The sequence below is a fragment of the Rhinolophus sinicus genome, linkage group LG09, assembly GCF_036562045.2.
Source record: "Rhinolophus sinicus isolate RSC01 linkage group LG09, ASM3656204v1, whole genome shotgun sequence".
In the NCBI taxonomy this organism is placed as follows: Eukaryota; Metazoa; Chordata; class Mammalia; order Chiroptera; family Rhinolophidae; genus Rhinolophus; species Rhinolophus sinicus.
Window position 1 is genome coordinate 54605701 of NC_133758.1, and position 18551 is coordinate 54624251.

At 36.1% G+C, this 18551-nt stretch overlaps 1 protein-coding gene and 1 pseudogene across 8 annotated transcripts in view; both read left to right on the forward strand.

Moving 5' to 3' along the window:
* The window catches only part of CEP192 (centrosomal protein 192), a 165200-nt gene that overhangs the window by 61901 nt on the left and 84748 nt on the right, over positions 1-18551 (forward strand). For all 8 annotated transcript variants that reach the window (XM_074340409.1, XM_074340406.1, XM_074340407.1 and 5 more), the window contains 2 exons: positions 12419-13241; positions 13334-13460. In XM_074340409.1, coding sequence (XP_074196510.1) covers positions 12419-13241; positions 13334-13460 — 950 coding nt within the window. The remainder of the gene's footprint in view (positions 1-12418; positions 13242-13333; positions 13461-18551) is intronic.
* LOC109438389 (importin subunit alpha-1) lies at positions 2836-6138 on the forward strand (annotated as a pseudogene).

The following is an 18551-nucleotide window of genomic DNA, read 5'->3' on the forward strand; positions in this document are numbered from 1 at the left end:
AAGATCAAGATAAGGTCATAATGTGGAAAATATATGCAGTATAATGGTTGGCTTTTGTTTTTTCGGTTTTATAATAAGTGTCCTTTAAATTTTTAAAAACACTTTTTTTAGTCAGTGTACAATAAACATACAAAAGAGTTTATAAATCAAATTTATGGTCAGTGAGTTATAACTGGTACTTGTACACAACCCCCCCAACACACACACACACACACACACACACACACACACACACACACGTCAAGAAAGAGCATTGCCAGCAGCCCAGAAATCAATTTTTTGCCACTCCCAAACATTACTTTCTCCTGTTTGACCTTAGCATTGTATTAATTTCACCTGTTTTTGAACTTTGTATATTAGAAGTTATGTAGTATGTATTCGTTTTTTACTTAATGTTTGTTGGATGCAACTATTTTGTTAAATATAATAGTAGCTTATTTTCATTACTATGTAGTATTCTGTTATATGAATATTTTGCAGTTGATATATCCATTCTACTGTTGATGGACAGTTGGGATCTATCATATGTTAATATAACACTGTTAAATATTGTAGCTTTATATATAATAAGACTTGATTATCTAGTAGAATAAGGCCTCCCTCTTTTATTTCCTTAAAAGTATCTTGGCTGTTTTTGGCGCTTTGCACTTCCATATGTATTTTAAAATCATAGTGTCACCATCCACAAACCAACCAACCAGCAACCATGTTGGACTTTTAAGTGGAATTGCATTTAATCTATAGAACAGTAAAATTGACATCTTTATAATATTGAATCTTCTAGTCCATTTTGGTTTTAATTTCTCTGTATTTTATGATCTTTTTATACATCTTTTAGGATTTCTTCATAAGTTGTAGAAACATTATTTTAATATTATCTTCATTTTCCATTGGTTGTGGCTAAACAAAAGCATTTTTAAAATATACTCACCTTATATTCAGCAACTATGCTAAATTTACTATTAACTGCAATAAATTCTGTAGATTCTTTGGATTTTTCTATACATATCCAGTTTTATCATCTGAGAATAACAATTTTATTCCTTTCTAATTTTTATACCTTCATTTCCTTCTCTGGCCTTCATTGGCTACATCTTGAAACAGTGTTAAATAGAAGTGATGATGTCAGGTTTCCCTGACTCAGTGGTAAAGCTTTTCAGTATTTTATCTTTAAATTTCGTATATACTGTAGGTTTTTACTTATCAGAAGAAGAAAATTCCCATCTAACATTTCTTTGCTAATTTTGTTTTTGTTTTTAACTTGTAAGGAGATTGAATCATGTCAAATGCTTTTTTGCACTATCAAGATAAACATGAGCTCTGTCTTCTTTTTATAATTGGTGAATTACACTAAATGGTTTTTGAATGTTAAACTATTTTTCACTTGGAATAAATCTCACTTGGGTCATGATACATTATCCTCTTTATAGAGCCTTGGACTTAGTTTGCTAATAGTTTGTTTAGAATTTTGCATCTGTGTTCATGAGTGAGATAAATGCCCTTTCTCATAATGTTTTTGTTTGGTTTGGTATGAAGGTTTTGCTGGTCTCATTTTTTTTCCATTTTTCTGGAACATTTTTTTGTAAGATTGGCACTATTTTTCTTTAGATTTTGGTCGAGTATGTTCGTGAAATCATCTGAGTCTGGAATTAAAAATATTAAAAACTAATATTTCTTAACAGCAGGTTCAATTTCTTTAGTAGTTATAGGATTATTCTGATGTTTATTTTTGTAAGTCATAGTTTTCTAGGAGTTAAAATTTTTGTTCTCAGCTTGAAAATATATCACTTTAACATTGATCATGATACCCTCTTATGATTATTTAATATGTTAGGTTCTTAGAAGGAAGATGTCCTCATTGTCATTTCTAATATTGGCTATTTTGCCTTTCTCTTGGTCAGTATTACCAGGTATTTCTCAATTGTATTAATGTATCAATTTTATTTATTCTCTGTTTTCTATCCCATGGTTTTTGGTTTTTATTTCTCTCCTTCTACTCTCTGTGGATTTAATTTTGTTGTTTTTCTAACTTCTTGAGATGAATGCTTAGCTTGTTGATTTCTCTGCCTTGTTGATTTTTCTGTTTTTCTCATATAAGCATCTGATGGTATAAATTTCCCCCAAAGCGAGGGTCTTACTGCATCCCATACTTTCTTTTTTCATCCCGTATGTTTTGATAAGTCATATTTTCATTATCATTTCATTCAGTGTCATTTCTATGGCCCACCGGTATTTAAAGTGCATTGCTTAGTGTACAGACATTTTCAGATTTAAGAGTTTTGATTCTAAGTTACTTGTACTATAGTCAGAGAATTTTTGGTTTTTGTGCTTTGAAATTTTTTGAGACGTGATGTATGTTTCAACATTTGTTCAGTTTTTGAAAATGTTTTGTATGCACTTGAATGCCATTCGTGAGATTGTTGGTTACCCTCTTCTGTATATTTCATTTAGGTGCAATTTGTTAAATCATGATCAAACTGTCCACATTCTTAAACTTATTCTTTCAGTTACTTTCCCTTCATAATTAGTTAATTATTCTTTCAGCTTATTCTTTCAGTTACTTAGGTATTAAAAATCTCTTGCTAAGATTGTGAATTTATCTGTTATTCGTTATGAGTCTGTCAATATTTTCTTTAAAAATTTCAAGGCTAAACAAAACTCATACATACAGAGAACAGATTGGTAGTTGACAGAGGGGAAAGGTTTAGGGGGTGGGTGGTAAGGATGAAGGGGGTCAAGAGGTACAAACTTTGGTTGTATAATAAATAAGGAATGGGGGTGTAATGCACAAATAAAAATAAGTACTAGGTATAATGTACAACATGATGACTGCAGTTAGCACTGATGCATGATAGGCAGTCATTCATCACATAAAGATGTTTTGGTCAACAGTGGGCTGTATATATGTCAGTGGTCCTATAAGATTTAATGGAGCTGAAGAATTTCTATCACCTAGTGACATCATAATTGTCATAATATCATAGCGAAACACGTTATTCACATGTTTGTGGTGATGCTGGTGTAAACAAATGTATTTAATTCCAGTCATATAAAAGTTTAGCACATATAGTTATATGCAGTACATAATACTTGACAATGATAAACAACTGTGTTACTGGTTTATGTATTTACTATACTTTTTGTTATTTTAGAGTGTAGGCTTTTAATGTGTAAAGAAAAGTTTGCTGTAAAACAGCATGCCTTGTTACGTCAACAGCAGCCTTGTACATCTTGTGTTTACCCATCATTTTCTCTTGTGCTTAATTGAATGTTGTATTTTGTTCATCATGGCTCCTAAGTGTAAAAAATCGATCGCTAACATTTCCAGAAAGAGGCTATATCAGGTGATTGACCTGGAAACCAAATTAAAAGTTACTGAGGACACCGTCTTGGGGGCTGATCTGTAGTGGACATTTTCAGAATAGCCAACCTGCAGCCTGTGTGCCCCTGCACTGTCTTCTGTGAAAGCCTGAACTGGCTGTGTAGCTCTCTTACTTTGTCTCGTAGCCATGTCCACCAACGAGAATGCTAATTCACCAGCTGCCCTCCTTAACAGATTCAAAAACAAAGGGAAAGACAGTACAGAAATGAGGCAGCGTCAAATAGAAGTTAATGTGGAGCTGAAGAATGCTAAGAAGGATGACCAGATGCTGAAAAGGAGAAATGTAAGCTTGTTTCCTAAAGGTGCTGCTTTATTGCAGGAAAACCGCAACAGCCAGCGCACTGTAAATTGGTGTATTGAGGACATTGTCAAAGGCATGAATAGCAATAATTTGGAAAGCCAGTTCCAAACTTACTCAAACTGCTAGGATGCTGCTTTCTAGGGAAAAACAGCCACCCACAGACAACATAATCTGGGCTGGCTTGATTCCAAAATATGTATCCTCTTTGGGCAGAACTGATTGTAGTCCCATTCAGTTTGAATCTGCTTGGGCCCTCACTAACATTGCTTCTGGAATATCAGAACAGACCAAGGCTGTAGTAGATGGAGGTGCTATGCCAGCATTCATTTCTCTATTGGCATCACCCTGTGCTCTAGGAAACATTGCAGGTGATGGTTCAATTTTTTTTTATTTTTTTTTTTCTCTCTTTTTTATAAAAAATTAATTTCAGGTGCACAAGACAAAGTAATACTTAGACATTTATCATTTATATCCCTCACACTGTGTGAGCCCCCCCCATCCACTATCCCTCTGACATCTCACAGAGCCATTACATTTCCACTGTCTCTATTCCTAATGCTGTACTCCACTTGTAAGTATGTACATACATACACACACACACACACACACACACACACACACACACACACACATATATACACACACACACATATATATATATATACACATATATGTATATATATATAAAATTATAGTGGGCATTCATTATTGTTCAGCTTCAGCTTCAGGTGTACAGGGCAGTGATCAGGCATCTACATCATCCCTGAGGTGGTCTCCCAAATGGGACAAGTGTCCATCGGGTACCCTACAAAATCCTTACAACATTGCTGATTACATTCCCCAAATTAATTTTGAAAACCCCGTGGCCATCTTGTGGTTACTGACTGTTTTCTAATCCCCTCACCTTCCCCGCCTCTCCCATCTAGCAACCCTCAGTTTTTCCTCTATGTGATGGTTCAATATTTTGAGATGTGATTATCAAATATGGTGCACTGTTGGCTCTTCTTGCAGTTCCTGATAATGTCTGTCATCTTTAGCATGTGGTTATTTATGTACTCTTACTTGGACACTTACAAACCTTTGTCACAACAAAAATCCTGCTTCCCCATTAGATGCTGTTGAGCAAATTCTTCCTACTTCAGTTCGAACTCCTGATGGAGTTCGTCTCCTCCATCATCGTGATGATCCAGAAGTATTAGCAGATAGCTGCTGGACCATTTCCTACCTTACTGATGGTCCAAATGAATGGATTGAAATAGTCGTGAAAACAGGAGTTGTGCCCTAACTTGTGAAGCTTCATGGAGCCTACTGAATTGCCAATTATGACTCTTGCACTAAGAGCCTTAGGAAGTATTATAATAACTGGGACAGATGAACAGACTCAGATTGTAATAGATGTGGGAGCACTTGCTGTCTTTCCCAGCCTGCTAACTAACTCGAAAACTAATATTCAGAAGGAAGCTACATGGATAGTGTCAAACATCACAGCTGGCCACCAGGACCAGATACAGCAAGTTGTGAATCACAGATTAATCCCATTCCTCATTGGTGTTCTCTCTAAGGCAAACTTCAAGACACAAAAGGAAGCTATATGGCTTGTAACCAACTATGTATACTTGTACAAGTGGTGGACCAGTTAAACATGTTGTATACCTCATTCATTTTGGCATAGTAGAACCATTGATGAACCTCTTAACTGCGAAAGATATCAAAATTTTTCTGGTTATTCTAGATGCCATTTGAAATGCCTTTCAGGCTGCTGAGAAACTAGGTGAAACTGAGAAACAGTATAAATGATTGAAGAACGTGGAGATTTGGACAAAATTGAAGCTCTAAAACACCATGGAAATGAGTCTATGTACAAAGCTTCATTAAACTTGATTGAGAAGTAGTTCTCTGTAGAGGAAGATCAAAATGTACTAGCATCTACCTCTGAAGGCTGTACATTCCAAGTTTAGGATGGCACTCCTGGAACATTTAGCTTTTAGATTGTACAGCTGAGGCATAAAGTTGTGTACTATGTTTGGTATAAGTTTGTCTTACTGTTTCTCCATTAAGAATTCTTTTTAAATGTGGTTATTGTAGCACTTTTTACAAATAAAACTGTACTTGAACAGTTCCAAACTACATACTGTATGAAGCGTCTCCTCTCAGTGGGTTTCTTTTCTGTGTGCAATTTCATATTTTGCAGTGTCCCATAAAGAAAGATTAAGTTTTAAAAAAAAGTTACTGAGGACTACGAATGTGGAAAATCAGTGATGGGTATTGCTTGCCAGTCAGGCATGTCCCATTCCACCAGAGCTACGATCTTGAAGAACAAGTACAAAGTGATGGAAGCTATTACAGGATCTGTTTCACTGAAGGTGACAAGATTTAACAAAAATTCAAGAAGGACCTATATCAGACATGGAGAAACTTCTAATAACTTGGATTGAAGACCAGACACAGAAGTGTATCCCTCCCAGCACCATGACGATCATGGCCCAAGTGAATACGGTGGTACCTTGGTTTTCGAACATAATCTGCTCTGGAAGACCATTCGAGTTCTGAAACGTTTGAAAACAGCCGACAGCTAGGCCTCAGGATCTTGCACTCAGCGGAAGCCGCGTGACATGTTTGACTTCCGAGGTGTGTTCGAAAACCGAAGCATTGACTTCCGGGTTTACGGTGTTTGTAAACCAAAATGTTCGTCAATGGAGATGTTCGAAAACCGAGGTACTACTGTAGTTTGTCATGTTGAAAGAAAAGGCTGGACTCAACTACGATGTTGAGTTTACTGCTAGCTCTGGGTGGTTTAAGTGATTCAAGAATCATTATTCATTACATAATATGAAAGTGAGTGGTGAGTTTGCAAGTGCTGATGAGAAGGCAGCTAAGAGTTTTTGGAAACTAGGTAAGATTGTGGAAGAAAATTACTTGCCAGAGCAAATATTCAATATGGATGAAACTTTCCTATTTTGGAAACAGATGCCTGAAAGGACTTTGATCCATAAGGAGGCCAAGTCAATGCCAGGTTTCAAGGCTTTAAGGACAGGATAACAGTCTTGCTTTGGGTCAGTGTTCCAGGCTACAAACTAAAACCCTTGGTGGTGCAGTGAGAACCTCAAGGCCTTTAAGCACATCAGGAAGCACACACTGTCTGTACTTCAGGAGCAATAAGAAGTCAGGGATTACCCAGCTCCTCTTCCAAGATGCCTTCCTGAATTGCTGTGCCAGCAAAATGAAGAAGTTCTGTTTAGAGAATAACATACCTTTCAAGATTTATTGTTGATAATTCTCCCAGACATCCTCCTTTTAATGGTGAGCTTCATCCCAATATCAAAATGGTGTTTCTCCCTCCAGACACCGCCTCTTTGATCCCACCACGGGATCCAGGAGTCATAGCAGCTTTTAAGGCCTGCTACCTGAGGTGGACCTATGCCCAGGCTCTTGCTGCAACTGAGGAAGACACTGATGCAATTCTGGAAGGATTACAACATCTATGACTGCATGAAGAAGCTTGCTTGAGCTTGGGGTAATGTCACCAAGGAGGGTATAAATGGCATTTATTGGATGGATATTCATCCGTGACTTCAAAGGATTTTCCAAGGATGAGGAGGTTACAAAAACCAACAAGGCTGTGGTTGAGATGGCGAACAGCTTTAACCTGGGTGTGGATGACGGTGACATGGAGGAACTCCTGGAGGTGGCTCTTGGGGAACTGACTGAGGAGTTGTTGGAACTGGAACAGGAATGCATAGCTGAAGAAGAGGCAAGAGAAAGGAAACTACAGGACAAGAAAAAGAAGAATGCCCAAGAAAATTCACAGTGAAAGGTTTAGCAGAAGCTTTTGCAGGCCTCAACAAGCTCCTTAAAACATTTGAAAATATGGACCCCAACTCCAAAAGATTTTCATTAATAGAGAGGAATGTTCATGGTTCATTATCTGCTTACAAGCCAATCTGTGATGGAAAGAAGGAACAAACCAAGCACACTACCATGGACATATTTCTGAAAAGAGTGACACCTCCTCACGCAGGAGAGCCTCAGGCAGGTCCTTCAGGCGGTCTTTCAGAAGAAGGCATTGTTAGCATAGATGGCAGTTGCATGTGTGTCAGCATAGATGGCAGTTCCATGTTATTGCCCCTGAAAACCTTCCAGTGGGACAGGATATGAAGATAGAAGACAGTTGATATGGATGGTCCTGACCCTATGTAGGCCTAGGCTAATATGTGTGTGTGTTTCTTAGTTTTTAATAAAAAGTTTAGAAAGTAAAAAAAAAGTTTCTAATTGAGAAAAAAAGCTTAAAGAATAAGGATATAAAGAAAAATATTTTGTACAGCTGTAAAATATGTTTTAAGCTAAGTGTTATTACAAGAGTTAGAAAATTTAAAAAATTAGGTTTATAAAATACAAAAGTTACAGTAAGCTAAGGTTAATTAAATAAAATATTTTTTATGTTTAGTGAAGTATAATTGTACAGTGTTTATCAAGTATATAGTAGTATACAGTAATGTCCTAGGCTTTACCCAAAGCAACTTTTAGTCTGGCAAGCTCCATTCATGGTAAGTCCCCTAAATTGATGTATCATTTTTTATCCTTTATACTGTAGTTTTACTGTATGTTTTCTATGTTTAGATACACAAATGCTTACCATTGTGTTACAGTTGCCTACTGTATTCAGTACAGTAACTTGTTGTACAGGTTTGTAGCCTAGGAGCAATAGGCTATTTACCATCTTAGGTTTGTGTAAGTACCCTCCAATGTTTGCACGTGACAAAATTACCTAATGATGCATTTCTCAGATTGTAGACCTTTCATTAAGCAACAAATGACTGTATAGGAAAGTTGTTAAGAGAGTAGATCCAAAGAGTTCTTGTCACAAGGAGAAAGATTTTTTTCTTTTCCTTTTATTGTGTCTATGAGATGATGGATGTTAACCCAACCTATTGTGGTAATCCTTTCACAATATAAGTAAATCAAATCATTATGCTGTACACCTTAAACTTAAACAGTGACATATGTCAGTTATTTCTCAATAAAATTGAAACAAAATTTCAAGGCTATGTTTTTAGGTACATACAAATTAGAATTGTTCTCTTTTTCTGGTGAATTGAGCTTTTTATCATTGTGCTTGAGTCCCTTTGTCTCTACTTATGCCTTATGCTTGAAGTCTGGTCTGATGTTAACATAGTTAACAGCAGCTTTCTTTAGTTAGTGTTTACATGTATTTTTTTCATGTTATGTTCAACCTTTTTGTATCTTTATATCTTAGATGTGTCTTTTATAAGAAGAAAGAGTTGGATTTTATAAGAACAAAGAGTGAAAGAGTGGATTTTATTTTTCAACCAGTCCCACAATCTTTCTTTTCACTTATATTAATGGAATTCCCAATATACGAGGGTTTGAATCTGCTCTCTTACTTTCTCTTTGTTTCATCTAGACTGTGTTCTTTTTCTTTTTTGCATATTTTGGATTAATCATTTTATATTCCAATTCTTGTCCCTTTACTAATTTAGTAATTATATATTATTTTTCTGTTATTTTAGTGATTACTCAAGTCTCCTTTGCTTACTAATGTGTAATAAAAATTTGGGGTTTTTTTTTGTAATCTTTTTACCTCTTGAGATTACAAAGATCATAAAGCATTCAGTTATACTCCACTTATAAGCTACTATTATAAGCTTATAAGCTACTATTGTTTTACATTTTCAGTTCTGTTTAAAGCCCATAACACATGGTAGTGATGATGATGGTGATTACTATTATTATATATAACCACTGTGCATCTCTGACCTTCCATCTGAGATTAATTTTCTTTTGCTTGAAGAACATCCTTAAAAATTTCTTTTAGTAAGGATCTGCTGATGAGTTAAGTTATCTGTGTTTGTTTCTAAAAATATATTTATTTCACCTTCATTCTTTTTTTTGGGGGGGAGGGGAACAGGACTTTTATTGGGGAACAGTGTGTACTTCCAGGACTTTTCCAAGTCAAGTTGTTGTCCTTTCAATCTTAGCTGTGGAGGGCGCAGCTCAGTTCCGGGTACAGTTGCCGTTGTTAGTTGCAGGGGGCATAGCCCATCATCCCTTGCGGGAGTTGAGGAATCAAACTGGCAACCTTGTGGTTGAGAGCCCGCATTCCAACCAACTGACCCATCTGGCTACCCGGGAGCTCAGCGGCAGCTCATTGACTTCATTCTAGTTGCGGAGGGCGTAGCTCGCTGGCCCATGTGGGAATCAAACCGGGATCCCCGCTGCCCAGAGCTCATGCTCTAACCAGCTGAGTCACCCGTCCGACCCTCACCTTCATTCTTGATATATAGACTTGTTTGGTATAGACTTTCAAGTTAGAAACAACTTTTAGCAATTTGAATATATTATTTTACATAATTTCATTGTGAAAGTGTCGCTTCCTGCACGACAAGAACTGTGGGAAGCAAGAAGGGCATTGCAGGGTTAAGAAAGACAGTAGCCAAGAGTGAAGTGCAAGCGGGCCCAAGGGACTCAAGCCTCAAGGACTGAGCCCCGAATGGGCTAACGCACAGCTTTTATTAGTAAACATATGAGGAAGTAAAACTTGTTTTTTCCAAGGTCTGTAGAGTTTCATGCCTGCTGGCTATTTTCCTGAAAGTCCCCATTGTGCTCCAGAAAGTACTGTGCCTTCACACACATGCATAACCCCACGGATGGAGTCATTGTTCTGAAACCATCCATTAAGGGGGAATGACCAGTATAATTCCATCAGGTCTCAGTTTGCTGAGGCATCCTCTCAAGGAAGCTTTACTGATGATGTTCCATGGGTCTCAGTTTGCCAAGACACTTCCTTGTGATGTGATGGGAAAGGCGCGGGGGAACAGAAGGTTCGGCAGCTATAAGGCAACGTGAAAGTTTGCTGTCAATCTTACTAACCCCGTTAAAGATAATGTATCTTATCTGTGCTTTAAAATTTTTTTCGTTGTTTGGTTTTTGTCCATTTAATTATGATGTGCGTGGCATCTTTCTTTTATCCTGCTTTTTGTTCATAGGCTTTCTTAACTCTTGCATTGTTGACTTTCACAAATTTTAGAAAATTCTTAGCCAGTAGCTTTTCAAATACAACTTGTGTTCCATTTCCTCTCCTGTTCTGAGAGTTCAGTTACAAGTTTTGGACTTTGTCAGAAGGTCCTTTTTTTCTGTTATGTTCTTTCTGTTCATTTGTTAACTTTCTCTTTCTTGGTTCATTCTGGATTGTTTTTTTGAGACTTCTCTTCCAAGTCTGATTCTCATTTCATTTGTGTCCAATTTGTTGTTAAGCCTATCCATTGGGTTCTTAATTTGTTATTGTATTTTTCAATTATGGAATTTGCATTTAGTTCTTTCTGTATAATTTCTAGTCCTCTGCTAGAGTTTCATTGTTGTCTTTTATTTCTTTAATTATGTTTTATATTTTATGTTTTAGATGTTTGTGTTGTAGATTTTAGATTTAGATGTGTTTGGGATTCTGATGATTCTATTTTCTGAATCCCCCACACGTCTATTTCTCTTGGCTTTGGACCACGTTATCTTGGAACATCATGTATCATTCATTGATTAAGGGGTGGGCTTTTATAGGAAAAGTTGTTGAAATAATCTGAGGCCATGGGAGATGATATTTTCCAGACAGGATTTATGTTTGCTTCTGAAAGGAAGCAAAGAGCTCTGGCAATCTCAGATCACTTTAATCCAATTTCTGTGATTGAGCTTATTAGAGCTGGGCCTCAGTCCTTATGAGGGCCAGTCTAATTTTGGTTTACTCTTACTCCTACGGTGTAGCTCTTTGTAGTCTCATCCTAAAGCATGATTTTTACCAGAGGCACCCTGCCATCATTGGCGGACTCTGAGATTTTACGTACCCTAACTCCTACAAGAACAATTTTGCTTAGCTTCTTTTTGAAGTTTTATCAGCTACCTCTTCTTGAAACAGCAGATCTCTTAGGGAAAAGCATCCCCATTAATGGGCTCACCTCTCTGGGATTTTTTCTTATCTTAAATTTTGACCCCGTGGGTTTTACTCCATTTTTTAGTCCTCCAGAGCTTTCTAAGGGATGTCTATGGATATGCTGTCTAGTTGTAACTGGTCTCAACAAGAGTTGATTTGCATCACTTAGTCGGCTAAATTAATTTTATGAAGTATGGTTTATACACAGTAAAATGCACAGATGTTAAGCTTACATTTTGATGAAATTTGATGAATACATGCACCCATATAAACAACACAACAGCTAAGATGTAGAACATTCCCCACCACCTTAGAAAGTTCACTGGAGGCAGAAGGCTTAACTTGCATTTTTGAATATTAAATAGGTTTGTGTTTCTTTACTTTGGTTCCATTTCATTTTTTCAGTCATGATTCCTATTTATATCTTGCTTATAAATAATTTTAACAATTGAATGGAATTATCAGGAACTATACTTGGCAATCACAGTGGCTCAGTGGCTTCTCAATCTCGTTCTTAATTTTTTGGTTTGAAGTTATTCTTTGATTCAGTTTTACCATCTCTTTTAACTCTTTAGGATTTTTTTTTAAGCAGTTGATAATCTGATTATGTAAATAACCCAGCACTCTAAAATTAAAGTTGATAGCAGCTGTCTTATTTCATTAGGGTATTTGATTGTTATACCATTAATTTCTTGCTGCTGTTAAATCTTATGTAGCACTCATAAATAGAAATTAAACTAACATGTACCTGCCATGGACCTGAGGTAAATTTATCTGATGTACAGTTTCTCATTTCTAGGACACTTTCTTCATGAACAGCAAACCTCAAAGATGCAAAGGCAAGCTACCTGATGGTGGTGATTCTGTACTTAGGATAAGCACCATTGCTTCAGCAATTGCAAATGCATCAGTGAGTACTGAGCCTTCTGAATTTGCTGCCATGATCAAGACACTTTCAAATAAAACCAGAGAGAAAACTGATCAGGAAGATGATGAACAAAAGGACTGTTCCGTTGTGTCTCATTTTTTATCTAATGATTTAGAAAAAAGTAATGGATCCAGTACATTTGATATGGAGAAATACCTTAAAAAAACTGAAGATAGTAGATATGAAGGTGGACTAGAAAACTTCTCAAAAGCTGATGTGTCTGATATTTGGGATTTACCTTTGCCGAAAGAATGGACTACTACGCAAGACAACCATATAATGGACTTAAGTGCTACTAGTATAAGTATAAGGGAACCAGAAGAAAATACGGCAGCTATTTTTTATGGTAAAAATGGAGACAGTGAAACCCAGGAATCATTAAGAACCATAAATTCTTCAATTCTTACAAATATAAGAAAGAGTGAGCATGCGATAGTTGATGTGAAGACATACTCTATTGACAACAAATTTCCACATATTGGTAACAGTGAAAAAGCTACCTCAGTATGCACTCCAACATCTAATAGTTATTCATTAGTAAGGAGCCCCAGAATAGCATCCCTTTGGCTGTCGAAAGGGTGTGAAGAAATGCAAAATAGTAATCAGAGGCAAAATGAATATGGTAGTGAAACAAGCAGCAGTGAAAAGCATGTGACTTTTGGAAAACATTTCTTAATTTCACCTAAAAATGTTGGTAAGTGTCAGAGTAACTGATCACATTCACAAAATGAGGCAGAGTGTGGTTTTTTTTTTTGGTTCTCATTAGAAAATGTAACTTTCTGATAGATTTGAAAAATCCTTCTCCTGAGCATGGTGTACATGGTTCAGAAGATTTCCAGGAGAGCTTCAGACCTTCCACTTCTCCACTCAGTCATTCTTCTCCTAGTGAAACTTCTGGAACAAGTTCTTCAGGGTAGGTGCTTACCTTTTTTTTAAATATTAAAAATATGTGCTCAGTATAGGAAGGTTGCAAAAAAGTATACAGTAGAAAATTATAAGTTCATCTCTCAAAGGTAACCATTGTAAATATTTTGTGATTTTAATTTAAGCCATTTTCAGTGCAAATTTTTATACTATTTTTTTTCACTTACAATAATTTCCTGTATTTAAAAGAAAATTAGTAATGTTACAGACTGCGTAATGAATCTGTCATGGTTTAGATACATCTTGTGGATACTATACTATTTTTGCCATTTTAGTGATCGTGAGACAAACAACTTTGCTCATAAAATTCTTCTTGTGTTTTGACTGATTTCCATAGGATAGATATCTAGAAGTGAAATTACCAGATTGGGAGTAAGTCTATTTAAAGGCTTTTTGTGTTAGCAAATTATAAGGATCTTAAAGACTTGCATTTAGTGTGTCCATTTCACTGTTTTCTTGCCAGCGTTTTAAATAACTTGTAATTTTGGATTTTTTTATCTTACTGTATTAATTTGCATTTTGAATACTAGTGAGGTTGGTAAATGTTTTTTCAAGAAAGAGTTAGACTAGGAGTCTATTTCACAGGTTTTGAAACAAGCTTATCAGAGTAGGTGTAAACTAACTTAACCGTCAAGTTATAAGAACTGTTTAAAATATAATTTTTCAGAAAGGCCATAAGTTAATACATATATAGGTATATGTGTATGCAGATAATTTTTAAACAGTATAAAAAATTTATCAAATGTATGTATATGTGTATTCATGTATAGAAACACATGCGCATGTGCATATTTCCCTCCATTATGCTGTTTTTCATCTGCCTAGTTCCTCAGTCTCCTCACCAGGGAACTGCTGTTATTAGTTTCTTAGGTATTCTTCTAGAGTTTCTTTATGCATATGTAACCAAATAGGAATATATACTCTTCTTGTCATCCCTTTTTATGCTCAATGTACGGACCTTTACACACTTAAGTTTTGCTATACAAGGTTACTTAGTAAAGGCTCATTTGTATTAAAGTCATTTTGAACATGTGAAAATATATCTATAGGATACGTTCCTGGAAATGAGAGTGTTGGGTCAAAGAGTATATGCATTTATGTTCATATTTAAATTAATAGAATCCCTCCATAGAGGTTGTGTTAATTTAATTTTACACCAGTAGGAGAGGGTCTGTTTTCCACAGTCTAACCAACAGAATATTTATCAAATTTTTTGATTGTTGACAATCTGATAGGTGAAAAATAGTATTTCTTTTTTCTTTTTTAATTAAAGTTTATTGGGGTGACAATGGTTAGCAAAGTTACATAGGTTTCAGGTATACAAAAAGAAATAAAAATATAGTATTTCAATATAATTTTAATTCATATTTTTTGTGAGTGGTGATGGGCATCTTTTTCTTTATGTTTGTATTTTCTTTTCTATCATAACTATTCATGTTTGTTGCCTGTTTTTTCTGATGGACTGTTAGTCTTTTTGTCTCCATTTCTAGGAGCCCTTGAGGTATTAGGGAGAATAAATAACCCTTTATTTGTGATGTGACTTATAGTTCCTAGATTTTAGAAGGTTTTTTTTTTTTTACTTGTATTTTTTGACATATAGAAAGTTCATTTTGTTAAATTTATGAATTTTTTTCTTCATGGCTTGCTTATTATTTATTTCAGAACACAAAACATCTTTATTATACGCACTAAGCTAGGAGGGAGGATGATCTACTTGCCTTTCCGGGCCTTGGTTTTCCTCAGATAGAACTCCAGCTCTTTGCCCTCTAGCACGTAACCAATCTCCTCAGCCACACTGGCCTAGTCTTGAAGTAATGCATGAAAGAAGCTTGCTCTGCTGGAACAGCTCCTCTAGAAGACTGCCGATTTTGGCATTCTTTTTCCTTTTATTATGCTTCTTCTGAATTTTCTTTGATGTCCTTTTGTTTAAAATCTCTTCCTCCTCAGGAGTCAGTTTGCTCTTCTTTAGGCCCAGGGGAGCACACAGTGGGACTTATACCACCGTCCATATCATGTACTGTCGATGAGCATGATGCATTTCTTTACTAGGGTCTTGGTGTGGACCAGTTCATTGCTGGATGCATTGTAGGCAACATCAATAATCCCTGTTTGTGCGTACAACACTCCGATCCCCAGGAGAAGTTCCCCATATCCAGCCTCAATGCATGGTACTTCTTGCCTCCCTGCACATGGACTGTGTATGTGGCCGGGGCCAATCTTGGTGTTGGCAGCAGGGCGTCTCAGCTCATATTTTCTCTTGTGGTAGGGCTTTCTCTTGCCCCTGGTCTTGTGGCACTTGTGCCAGTTGTTTTAAGAGATGCCTGTGGCTCTGCGCCAATTAGAAAGAGCTATGGCTCTTTCACGTTTTTATATTGAGAGATTTTAATAAACAGAAAAATTTACCGTAACAGTGAAATTATCAAAAATGTTAAATTATGAAACAAATTGAAATTATATTTGATTGCGAAGTTACCTATTAACTGTTTCCCAAGCTGCAGTTGAAGTTTTGCATGTTCATCTGTAATAGTATGGGTAAACTAGAGCTAAATATCCATGGAGAGCTTAATTCTTTGCTGTTTTAATGACTCATAGATGCCTCATTTTAAAAGATTTTATGTACACAACCACCTCTTATTTGGCAGTTAATTTCATATTTTAAATCATATTAGAAGTCATCTTGCCCAATCAGATTTGAAGATCATCTGACTCTGACTTGTCATCATTGATGCCATCCACTGACTTTTTTTCTTCCTCTCCCCACTAATATTTTGCCTATAAAATTATCTCAGTGTTTATCTTTGTACTGTTAATAAATAAGCTTCTACTTCAGACATGAGTTTTGCCAGCTTTTAAATGATCTTTTTTGATTCTCAACTGTATTAGTTTCCCATGGCTGCCATACAAAGTACCACAAACTGGAGTGGCTTAAAACTACAGAAATTAGTTGTTTCGTAATCTGTAGGCAAGGATTGCAGAATCCTGTCCTTTGAAGCCTTTAGGGAAAGATCCTTTGTTGCCTCTTCCAGTTTCTGGTAGCCTTAGGCGTTCATTGGCTTATAAATGCATCAATCTAATTAAAGCCTCTGTATTTCACATGGCTGTCATTCATCTCTGTCTGTGTCCATAATTCACTCTTTTTATAAGGACAACATTCACATGGTTTAAGGGCCCAGCCTACTCCGTTATGACCTCGTCTTTAATTACATCTATAATGACCCAATTTCCAAACATTTCCAAATAAGGTCACATTCTGAGGCACCAGGGGTTAGGACTTCAACATATCTTCTTTGGGGAACATAACCCATAACTCCGTCTATCTCCAGTGATACAGTTAGTGAACTTATTCTCTGTTCTTTTTCCTTTTCCACTTTCTTTTTAGTTGCGTAATTTCTCATTTACATTTTGATTTATCTCTATCCTACACTTGTTTAGTTTTTGTTCTCCAGTTAAATACATTCAGTCTTGGCATCAGGTGTTTCCCCTCTTGGTTGACTGAAGTATGCCCTGTAGAAGTTTGCTCAGAGACGGCCTGGGGGATCAATATGCCATAGGCTCTTCTATGTTAAGAAGTTAATCTGTGGTTTTTGTAATTAAAGGATGGCATGGCTGTATTTAAAATCTTTGGCTTACACTTTATTCCCTTAAATTTCTTATAGAGATTGCTTTTCTGTCTCTATGGAAAAGAAGAGGGAAATCTGAGGATATCCTAATTCTCTTTTTGTAAACTCATGCCAAGGATGCTTTATCTTTCAAGTCTAGTAATTTTCTTAGGCTGTATCTGTGTTGACTCTTCATGGTTACTTTGCCCAGTCACACAGTATGTCTTTTAACCATATGGATTCAAGCATTCTTTTATTTAAGGAAAGTTTTTTGAATTATTTGTTAAAATACTAGTCCTCCTCCATCCCCCTACTGCCCCTAGGAACTGTAGTGATGCATATGTGAGATCACTCTTATCTCACAGCCTGGGGCAAATCAACACAACTTAGTGATAAAAAGCCAATTTATAAGAGGGTAAGTGTACTCTGAACTAAAATTGCTGGGGAAGATGAAATTAGGTGATGTTGCATTGCTGAGTTGCATAACACAACGTTTTTTTGCTGCCATAGTCACCAAAGCAAATACTAGTTGAGATCTTGGTTAGTATCTGGCATATACGTGTAGATTAATCTGTGAATCCTTTCAAGGGCATGATTTAACCTACTAGCAAAAGCTTACTGTCAGGTTTTGGCCCATGTCTAACGCAATTTTAGTATTTCGTAGTATGCATTGTTATATTAATACTTATTGATGTATAATTAGCATACAATAACATGTACAGATCTTAGAGGTTTCATTCAATGAGTTTTTGACACTTATGTGCACTTATTTAAACACCACCCCTAAACTATACAGAACATTTACATTACCCCATTAACAATCCCTTGCCTTTTTCCAGTCAATTCTCCTTCTCTCTCCCCCAACCCCACCCTGGCACTCACTTTCTGATTTGTATTACTGTAGTTTAGTTTGTCTATTTTTGCATTTTGTATAAATGGAATCATATGTAGTCGTGTGCTACTTACCAACAGGGATATATTCTAAAAAATGTGTCATTAGTTGATTTTGTCATGTGTGAACATCATAGAGTGCACTTATATAAACCTGGACGGTATAGCCTATAGCTCCTATGCTACAAGCATGTATAGCATGTTACCGTACAAAACAACATGAAACTAAATCGAGCACAAGAGAAAATGATGCAATTAAAAGACACGAGAGGTATAAGGCTGATACTCATGTAACAGCATACTGTTTTACAGCAAACTTTTTTTTGTAAATAGAAAGAGGATACTCTAAAATAACAATAAAAAGTATAGTATAGTAAATACATAAACCAGTAACAATTCATTATCATTATCAAGTATTAGGTACTGTACATAATTGTACAAAATTGCGTGTGGATACAATTATGTGCTTTCAGTATACTTTTATACAACTGGCAGTGCTGTAGGTTTGTTTACACCAGCATCACCACAAACACATGAGTAATGCGTTGAGCTACGATATTGGGATGACTATTATGTCACTAGGTGATAGG